The sequence below is a fragment of the Arachis duranensis genome, chromosome 10 (genome assembly GCF_000817695.3).
Source record: "Arachis duranensis cultivar V14167 chromosome 10, aradu.V14167.gnm2.J7QH, whole genome shotgun sequence".
NCBI lineage: Eukaryota > Viridiplantae > Streptophyta > Magnoliopsida > Fabales > Fabaceae > Arachis > Arachis duranensis.
The window spans coordinates 10,613,775-10,624,719 of NC_029781.3; the positions used below are offsets into that span (position 1 = coordinate 10,613,775).

Sequence of the window (10,945 nt, forward strand, 5' to 3'; positions counted from 1 at the left end):
CCAGAAGACATTGGAGTGGAATCAAGCAAATCTTTTGATATCTTCATAGAATAGTTGATATGGGATTGTTTTATCCCTATGGATCCAAGTCATAACTAGTTGGTTATGCAGATGCTGGATATTTGTCTGATCCACACAAAAGAAGATCTCAAACAGGATACCTGTTCACATATCGTGGTACAACTATATCATGGAGGTCCATGAAACAGACGATAGCAGCAACCTCCTCTAATCATGCCGAAATACTAGCGATTCATGAAGCTAGTCGCCAGTGTTTTTGGCTCAGGAGTCTGATCCAATATATTATGTCATTATGTAGACTGATTGGTCATAAGATAGCTCCAACTGTCTTGTTTGAAGATAATACAGCATGCATTGCTCAACTTAAAGGCAGATACATCAAAGGTGATAGAACAAAGCATATTTTTTCCAAATTTTTCTTTACTCATGATCTTTAAAATCAAGGGACAATTGATATCCAACAGATCTGCTCAAGTGACAATTTAGCAGATTTATTCACAAAGTCACTCCCAAAATCCTCCTTTGAAAGATTGGTACATAAGATTCGGATGCGCCGATTTCGAGATATTAAATGATGTCGACAAGAAGGGGAGACTATACTCTTTTTTCCTTTGTCAGGTTTTTTTTCCCATTGAATTTTTCTTGACAAGGTTTTTAATGAGGCAGTCCCCATCACTAAAGGATATTGTACTCTTTTTCCTTCACTAAGGTTTTTTCCCACTGGATTTTTCTTTAGTAAGGTTTTAACGAGGTAATAATCCTAAATGGTCATCCTAAGGGGAGTGTTGTGATAAGCATGGGGGGATGCCCATTTAATGAATTATGACTTCCTTCACAATTTTGGGCGGCCAACCTTTTCGATATAGAATTTGATTTTATCAAGAGAAGACCATATTTAATTACATCTGAAAGCACAACTTTTATATGCCTATAAATAGAAGTATGATATGAAGTATATGACACATAGTAATAAAATCTTCTCTTCCTCTTTTATATTACTAATACAATTCTCTCTCTTACTTTATTTTACAAGTATTTTTAAATACTCTCCTCTCTAACTCTTTATATATAATATTAGTAAATATATTAATCATTTTTATTATATTGAGATAGTAATTGTGGTACTAGAGTCTTCTACTTATACTTTTATTTTATGTTTATTTTACAACAATTTTTTGAATCCTTATCTATGTTCATGAATACAATACTTACTTTGTTTATTTAAAAAAGCGATAAACTACAAAAATAGACTTAAACTATTTTGTGTGTGCTTGAATTACAGTTTGTAAATGGGAGTTTATATAAAATTGATTTTGCAAACTTGATTTTGATGAAAAGTAAGTTTGTATTGAAGTGATTTATGTTTGGTTATCTTTATATCAAAATGGATTATAGTAAAATAAATATTGTTTGAATTACACTATTCAAAATCACTTTTAAATGAAAAATTACTAAAATAGACATCAACTTAAATAAATTTTTTTTATATTATCCAGTTATTTTAATTTAGATATTTGAATAATTTTATTAATTAATTTATAATAAAATTAATATTTATTTATTAAAATAAAAAATAACATATAAAAATTAGCAAAATATATTTTATATTAAAAATAAAAAATATGAATTATATATATAAGAGTATTTAATCAAATATATTACATTTTTTCAAATTTTAAATATTAACGTGAAAATGTTAATTTAGTATTTTTTACATCGTATTTTTGTTTTAATACTCTTAATAAATTTATTTTTAATATTATTTTGGAATCCAACGTTCATGATTTTATTAATACCTATGATAAATTTTTTATTTTTATCTTTTTTTAATGGAATCATAATTTATATTATAAAAAACTTACAATAAAAAATTGTATATACCAGAATTATAATTATATAAAAAAATACTAAAAATAATAAAATTAAATATTTATCCTGGTAGAAATGAAAACAAATCTAAAAGTTTTTGATGATGTTATAGTATATTTTTAGTTCTTTTAGTACTCTTTTTTAGTGCCTATAGTTTTTTACTATTATTATTATTTATGGTTAATTTTTTGTTTAATTTACTTTACCTAATGTGATCAATAAATCATATTATAAAAAGATAATAACAAATATAATATACAAAAATCACAATTATAAGAGTGTATAATGTCAAATAAAAATTTAACAAAAAATAAAAATAATAAATAATAGAAAAAAAGAGTTCATATAAGAAGAAATAATAAGAATTTCAGAAATAATACAATAACATGTTGAAGGATAAAATTGGTAAAGTAAAACTAGATGTTTAGTGTAAATGACTAAAAGCCCATTAGTGAAATGCAGAAGCTATAAATTGTTGTTTTTGGCGAACTTGGGTTTGACATCAAAATCACTTCTGCGTTTACTAAATCAAAAGTTAGCCAAACAAAAAATTGAAACTTTCAGTAAGTTTAAACGTGTTTTTTTTCTTCGAACGGGTTTGTCAAACACACGCTTTATTGTTAATAAATTTTTTCTAAATTTTGTTATCGATAAAGATGTCATCAAATTATTAAAAATTTTAACCAACTTGGGTTGGTCGAGTGGTCAGCTCACTCGTCCGCTTAAGCAAGTGTCGGAAGTTCGAACCCCACCTTGTACATGCAGCAACCCATTGGCCAGCGGCAGACCCTTAAATGGAGCTCAGATCCGCGACGGATTAGTCCTTAACCTGTCGGGTTGGGGGATACCGTTTGGGTAAACAAAAAAAAATATTAAAAATTTTGTCAATGAGCTATAACTCAATGGTATAATCTCATATTCATTTAGAGGTCACATATTTGAGTTTACTTATCTTTGATTAAAAAAAATTATGACAAAAATACATATTAGTAAATGTGAACTAAGATTTTTATATTAATGAAAAATAGTAATATAACAAAATAAACTTTTTATATGACAAGTGAAATTTTAACATCAACCAGACTGCGGTTCCTGTCTCCTTAAAACTCAAGGATACAGTTGTACGAGCCTATAGAACAGATCCTGTTCAAGTAAGGTCGTTATTTAAAAATATTTTATCGATAAACAAAATTCAATAACATTTTTGAGGAGCTTCGGGTACAATTTTTATGGGTTACAAAAAAATTCCCATGTCCTTTACTCCTTAAAAAGACAAATGCAGGACTGTTGGTTGCTGTTTTTACATTGATGCCCACACACGATACAGGTATTACCGAGACGCCCTTGCTCCTTGGACAATTGAAACAATTTAAGAATTAAGACCGCACAGGCAAAACACGATTTGGATCTGAATTCACTCCACAAGCACGCAGTATGGACTATGGACTCTAACACAAGACAACATTGCCTCGGTGCTTCCCTCTGAAGAAGTAGGTAACACTAATAATTACCAGTATTCAGTACAGTGTAGAGAGAGAGACAGTCCGACCATCTATCGAAATTCCCAATAATCAAATCGGGTCGGGTAATGGCGGAGCTGAGACACCAAGCCTCCTTCGGCCCTCGCGCAACCTCTTCTCCGATGAAGCGCGATGCCGATTCATCACCTCTTATTCCCTCCGCCACCGCCGACCACCATCACCACCACCTTCCCGACGACGACGAGGAACGCGACCGCCACTCCCTCAAGGACCGGTATCGTCCCCTACAGTATCTCTCTTCCTTCTTCGGCGATGACCCTAGGGTTCCCAATCCTCTCCATTCCCCAAGGATCTCATTCTTCTGCACCTTGCTTCTAATCCTCGTTGGCCTTCTCTCCCTCTTCTCAATCGTCAACAAATTGGTCAGTTTCCCTCTCAGATTTCAACACATTGTGTTTCTCTTTTTCTCTCTGATTCCGCGATGATCGATTCGTTTTTTTAAAAATAATTTGAGTAAATAGTAGCTGAGCTGGTTCTTATTGTTGATATTCGGCTTTGAATTTTCTTTTTTTATTTTTTTTTATGATTGTAGAATGCTCCTTACTTGTGTAAAAAGGATGGGATTACACTTCACTGCCCTCACGTAAGTTATCATGAACCATCATATTAAATGATTCGTTTTTTCTGTCTCTTTCTGTTACGTGGATTCTCACAGCTTCTGTGGTACTGGTTTCAGGTGAAAGAATCGCCGTCTCTGTGGGAAAATCCTTTATCGTCCACGACGTCTTGGAAGCCTTGTGCTGAGCGCAGGGATGGTGTTATAGAAGGTCCCCTTTCTTCTTCTTCTCTTCTTCTTCTTAAAAAACCTGATTCCGATATTTATATGTGCATTGACCATCTCATTAGCATTGCAAGTCAGAGAAATTTAATGCAATTTTCATTTGTATGAAGCATCAGCAGACTTTCAGCAATAACTATAACTAGAATCACAAAAAGGATAGTTGGATCAATATGTGATGAGATTTTGTTTGTTATCACTTATCACTGGTGTGCAAATTTTTTGTTTATGAAGTGAATTGATCTGTCAACAATTCTTTTTTTATATTTTTGTGTGTTTGTGTGTGTGATGCTCTCGCTGTTCTTTAGGAAGAAAGAGTAATATTTGCTGAATCCTTGAATTGGAACTTTATAACACAGGAGTTATCTATATTTGTAGTCTATGTTCCATGGAGTACTCAGCATTTTAACTTGTTTCTTAATATAGTGTTGCTTATTTATTGCATATATGTTACACTGGTATATATTCATATTAGTGCAATGGGTGTTGGTTTATTTTCATTGCAATTTAATCTTGCTTTGACACCTCTATGTAGAGCTTCCTCCTGAAAATGAAACAAATGGGTACATATTCATCCATGCTGAAGGTGGTCTAAACCAACAAAGAATTGCGGTATGGACTAAGTTGTTTAAGTTGTGATGCAATATATTCTACATTGTTTTCTTCTTCCAAAATTCACCATGACTTATTTCATTTTATTATTTACACCTTTTTGTTTCCATTGCCTCTATTATCTAGTATGGTCTAGTACTAGTAGAGAGTTCTTTTTACAGCTATTTGTCAAATATGTGAACCTACACTTCTTTAACCTGTTTGAGAGGAATAAAATCAAAGAAAACTGTAAGATAAGGACAATATCTATTTTCTATTTTGCATACTTGTTGATTTTTATGGTGCAATTTATTTATAGAATCAATTGCAGAGTTTGATATGACAATATGAATTCTGGATATTCATGCCCAAGTGATAATCAAAGATCATCAGAGACTCTTTAAACTAGTAGTGTGGCACTAATGTTTCCAATTTAATGGACTTGCAAAACAACTAGAATTTGCGTTTATAGTTGGTTTTACTGATATGTGATGCTGATTTATTGTCTTGTACATTGTAATTAGCTATATGTAAAAAGTTTTAGAATTATTTATCAATGATTTACTTTGGCTCATATTTCAAAACGCAGATATGCAATGCCGTGGCTGTGGCCAAAATAATGAATGCCACACTTATTTTGCCTGTTTTGAAGCAAGACCAGATTTGGAAAGACCAAACGTGAGATCTCTTTTCCAAATGTATTCTTATGGTGTTTTAATAAGTTTAGTTGTCACTATCGATTTGCCAAGCATGTGTTTGTACATGTATGTGTCACCAATATCATATTTCTTCATTCTGAAAATTAAATAGATTTTAATTACTAAAACTCAGGCCACTCTTTTGTGAGTTGTGACTGCTTGTTGTATTTCTGTCCTTCCTCACTAGTTTTGTTGTTTTTTGTATTTTTAAAAAGTTTTGTCTAAGAAATTTTTAGATGGTCCTCACCATGGACCATGATGACACTTTTTTTTCTTGCAGGAAATTTGAAGACATTTTTGATGTGGATCACTTCATAGATTACCTGAAATATGATGTTCGTATAGTCCGTGATATCCCAGAATGGTTTACTGATAAGACAGAGCTATTCAGTAGTATAAGGTTTGATAGATTTCTTTTCTTTCTTGAGTCTGTTAAATATTAAAATCCCAAGTTGCTATTTAAGAAAGGTGTGCATATGTAAACAGCCAATATCACTTTGTCACTATGGTTTCTGTTTTGATCGTAGACTTATTGGCATAAAAAAATTGGTTTAGATGCTGGCCTTATGGCCAAATAATGCTATGGGTGGACTCTTTCATTAAGCATATCTTAATTAAGTTGATAATAGTTTTGGCTGGAGGAGGGATGTGATGTGTTCATGTATGGATGTAGAATACCCCCCCCCCTTTTTTTGTCTTTTGTCTTTTTGTTAAACTGTTTATTTTTTTTAGCTGTAGGAAACATTAACCAATGATGCATGCCAAACTAGATTGTTCTGTGTCTTGGCATGAATTGTTGATGCCTTGGTGGTTGGTGGCGATTTGTTTGACTAACATAAAAGTTGTGTTGTCTTTCAGGAGGACTGTAAAGAACATTCCAAAATATGCGCCTGCACAATTTTACATTGACAATGTTTTGCCTCGAGTCAAGGAGAAAAGGATTATGGCTCTAAAACCTTTTGTTGATAGGCTGGGGTAGGCTGTGGATGATTTATATGCTAGACACCACTATTTTATATGTAATTCATGTTGTCACTGTCATTGTTGTTATTTCAGATATGACAATGTTCCTCCAGAAATCAACAAGTTGAGATGTAGGGTTAATTATCATGCTCTGAAATTTCTCCCTGATATAGAGCAAATGGCTGATTTACTGGCCTCAAGGATGAGAAACCGAACTGGTAGTTCAAATCCTTATATGTATGTATCGTTTGTGATCAAGATCCTCTTGTAGCTGAATTTGGGTGCATTTGTTGTATCAGTGATATAACAGTTTAAAACATGAGCAGGGCTCTGCATCTTCGATTTGAGAAAGGAATGGTAGGCCTATCGTTCTGTGATTTTGTGGGGACAAGAGAAGAGAAAGCTAAAATGGCAGAATACAGACAAAAGGAGTGGCCTCGACGGTATAAGGTGCAGTACTAGTATTTCTTTTTCCTTTTCATAAGTAAATATCGAAATAAGAACCAAGAACTTTCTGTTGGAGCATAATGTTCACACTGCGTTTTATGAAAATGCAGAATGGTTCCCACTTATGGCAATTGGCTCTACAGAAGCGAAAGGAGGGACGGTGTCCTCTAGAGCCTGGAGAAGTGGCCGTTATACTTCGTGCTATGGGCTATCCAAAGGAAACACAAATTTATGTCGCTTCTGGACAAGTTTATGGTGGACAGAATCGGATGGCTCCGCTGAGGAATATGTTTCCTAATCTGGTAAAGACCTCTTAACTATTATGTGAATTAAAAACAATGACCATGGTACTGCCTTGGAGTTCAAAAATGTTTTGGATTCTTGATATTTTTGTTTGTTAATGTTTTAGAGATGTTACATGGGATTCTAGTCTGTAATGAGGCTATCAAGATAGGATGCATTGTTCTTGTTCTATATAAACTTGTTTGATATAACTGAGCTAATATATCAAATTTTTTCCTCTATAGTTTCACATTTGGATACAATATGATAGTACTTTCCACTTTTGTTAACAGGTTACAAAGGAGGAGTTGGCAACTAAAGAGGAGTTGGATGGTTTTAGAAAGCATGTGACGAGCCTTGCAGCTCTTGACTTCCTGGTATGCCTGAAGTCAGATGTGTTTGTGATGACCCATGGAGGCAACTTTGCTAAGCTGATCATTGGCGCTCGTAGATACATGGGTCACCGTCTAAAATCAATCAAGCCTGACAAAGGATTAATGTCCAAGTCTTTTGGGGATCCATACATGGGTTGGGCTACCTTTGTTGAAGATGTGGTCGTTACTCATCAAACGCGGACAGGATTGCCGGAAGAAACTTTCCCCAACTATGACCTCTGGGAGAACCCCTTGACTCCTTGCATGTGCAAAGCCTGATTACACCGACTTCCCTATATACACTTTACACTCTCAGACTTCACTCAAAGATGCATTTGCAAGGAATATACCATCTAAGTTATGAGTTCTATCCACAGGGTAAGCGTGAGAATCTGATCTGGTGTTAATTAATTCACGCCGAGGTGGGAGGGAAAGTAATTGAAATTGAGTGAAGATAATGGCTTGCAGGACCCGAGACTCGACTCAGCTGTTGGTTGTCCTCTAGGTGTTATATTCGCCCGTACACCGGTATGATGGTTTCTTTTTCTTTTTGTCTAACATGCACATGACCCCCTCCCCTCTCTTGTCATCCTCGAAAGAAATTGATATTCTTTGTACTAACAGAAGAATGTGTACATCATTAGTGAATTATACATGTTGCCAAGTTTCTGTATTCTTATGGTGTATCACGAGCCCGCTGCTGTAAAATTTGGCAAATGGAACACCAAATTACCTCTACTTTGTGAATCTTTGGGGTGTTTGTCACGACTCCCGAGAAAGTACTGTAGTTCTTCTAAATTAGAGCAAGAAATTTTAAAAGAGAGTATACTTACTCTAAAAATAAATTACGAAATTCGTAATTTATATATATTTATATGTATTACCTTATATATTATTTTATATAATTTTTATATTTTAATTTATATTCTATACAAATAATTAATGTCATGAACGAATTTGGCCATGGTATCCGATCATAGGAAATTTATTTCTAACAAGTCTGGAAACAAATTTCATAAAATGATATGGATAGAGTCTCCTATGCTCCTTGGATATTACTTGTTACGATGGGTAACCGGAGATTAATGGACTGGACTGTATTAGCCGGCCCGATCGTCAGCGAATTTTAGCCTCAGAGCAGGTCGGTGCGCTGGAGCCTCCTTCCGACTTGTGTTCGTGGGTGAATGGGGGGTGGTACCTGCAAAGACACTCCGATGCCTAAGTTAGCAAGGGTGTGAGCAGGTCTAAAATGTATTGGGCTTAGAGATACCTGAAGAGTGTCAGTGTATTTATAGTGGTGAGCCAATAACCACCGCTGAAGTAGTGCCACCCTTTTAGGGTGATAACTGTCCCTTTATCTTAGGGAGGTTAAGATATGGCTCCTGGAAGTGGTTAGAGAGATTTTAGGGGCAGTTACTCATTTGGATTGATGTTGATCTGCCAACTATTCTCCGTCCCGACTTCTTTGGAGCGAATCGTAGTCAAGACCGACTTCTCAGTACGAAGGTTGGTGCTCAGCAAGGCTCAATCATTTGGACTAGGCCTTTCGTTTGGACCTGGGCCTTTATTATTGGGCCAGGGTATGAACAGTGCCCCCTACTCGAGCCCAAGATTTCTTTAAGACTTGGGTTCGAGTATTTTACTCGGGTTCGTAGCCAACTTTCTTAGAGGAGACGAGGGTTTTTAAACCGACGTGATTTTTGTGGCCTTTTGTTTCTGACAGTTACGTCTATTCAAGCGTCGCGTCCATTAGGGATGCGCCTAGGGATTGATGGCTTTGGTAACGGTGCACTCTTATTAATGACTGCCCCGTTTTTACCATTATGCCCCTAGAGTATTTATAAATACTTTTTCCTCTCTTTCATTTTTTCCTTTCTGCGATTTTTCTAATTTTTCTCTTCGTTCGTTCTTCATTCGTTCGTGCCACACTTCTGCGTCTCGAAGCTTTACTTCCTGCAACCCTTATTTTCAGATAAAGGTCAGTTTCTTTTCCTCTTTCATATTTTTCGTATGCCTTTATTTTGTAGATAAGTAGGTTTGTAGACTTCTGCTTGGTTCCTCTTTCTCCCCTCTAGAGACCTTGTTTTTGATTTTTTCTTTTTTTTTCTTTGTAGGTTTCCTCATTTTCTTTAAGAAAAGAAAATGGCTTTCGTAGATTGGGTTGATGTTACTGTCCTAGGGGAGGAGCCGTTGGTTGATGTTGAGTTTATTACCCATCTTCGTACTCACCACCGGCTCTGTACCTCGGATGAGGATGAGTCTAAGTTGAATTGCTTATCCCAAGTCCAGAGGACCGAGTTTGCCATGGGAGGGCCAACAGAACGGCCCATCATTTCTTCTTTATGTATGAATGCATGATCACCCGTTTGGGCGTTTTTCTACCTTTTTCAGATTTTGAGATGTCTGTTTTGCAACACTGTCGGGTTGCCTCTATCCAGCTTCACCCCAACTCTTGGGGTTTTTTGAAAATTTATCAATTTATTAGCCATACTTTGGAGTTCCCGACCTCTCTGAAAATCTTTTTCCATCTTTTCTATATGACCAAGCCCTTCAGTGGGCTAAACAATAAACAACAATGGGTTTCCTTCCGAGCCATACAAGGTCGGAGAATCTTCACCCTTTTTGACGAATCCTTCCACGACTTTAAAAATTATTTTTTCAAAGTGCAAGCTGTAGAGGGTCACCACCCCTTTTTCCTGGATGATAATTCTTCTCCTCGCTTTCCTTTATACTGGCTGGAGGCCTCCCCTTGTGAGAAATATGGTCTGGATGACTTGGATGAAGTAGAGGCCGCCATTGTGGGGTTCCTCCGAGAAGTGTGGGGGAGGGCCCCATATTTAGATACAAAAAAGTTTCTCCAAGGGTCTTCGACCTTTATCCAAGCACAGCTAGGTAGCTTTCCTTTGTTCGTTAGATTCCTGACTCGTTAACTGAGCTTTCCGACTTGTTTAATTCATTAGCTATTGTTTTATTTTTCAGAAATGGCGAAGACGAATGCTCAGGAATCTTACCAGAGAGTCCAGGAGGCCAAAGCAAAGTCTCGCGCCAGGACTGGTGGTACCAGGGTTATCTCTCCTCCTCCTCCTCCTCGGAACGTTGGGACTCTCTCCAAGCCCATTGTGATTTCTTCTTCAGCTTTCTCTCAACCGCCCCCTGTCGTCCGACCCTCTCCTGAGCCAGAAAAGAAGAAGCGCAAGACCTTAGAGTCTGGCTCTTCTAGTGAGGTTAAGGCGGACGCTCTTGCATTCGTCCGAAAGAACATCTACCCCCATGCTCGTATAAGCATGGATGATGTGTCTGTTCGGAGCCACCTTACTACTATGGTTGAGGAGAGTCTCAAGGCGGCGGGGGTTTGCAGCAAACTTTTGGATATTTTTGAGA

At 36.0% G+C, this 10,945-nt stretch overlaps 1 protein-coding gene and 1 pseudogene across 1 annotated transcript; one reads left to right on the forward strand and one right to left on the reverse strand.

The window, feature by feature from the left end:
* Positions 1-2,940: 2,940 nt before the first annotated feature.
* LOC127743740 (uncharacterized) lies at positions 2,941-3,051 on the reverse strand (annotated as a pseudogene).
* A 160-nt stretch (positions 3,052-3,211) lies between these two features.
* On the forward strand, positions 3,212-8,362 carry LOC107469119 (protein PECTIC ARABINOGALACTAN SYNTHESIS-RELATED). The gene is made up of 11 exons (XM_016088497.3): positions 3,212-3,793; positions 3,964-4,014; positions 4,108-4,198; positions 4,745-4,821; positions 5,390-5,478; positions 5,779-5,898; positions 6,357-6,473; positions 6,555-6,698; positions 6,788-6,911; positions 7,019-7,210; positions 7,484-8,362. Exons 1-11 carry the CDS (start codon positions 3,479-3,481, stop codon positions 7,841-7,843), a joined length of 1,680 nt encoding a protein of 559 aa, XP_015943983.1. The 5' UTR covers positions 3,212-3,478; the 3' UTR covers positions 7,844-8,362.
* Positions 8,363-10,945: the final 2,583 nt, after the last annotated feature.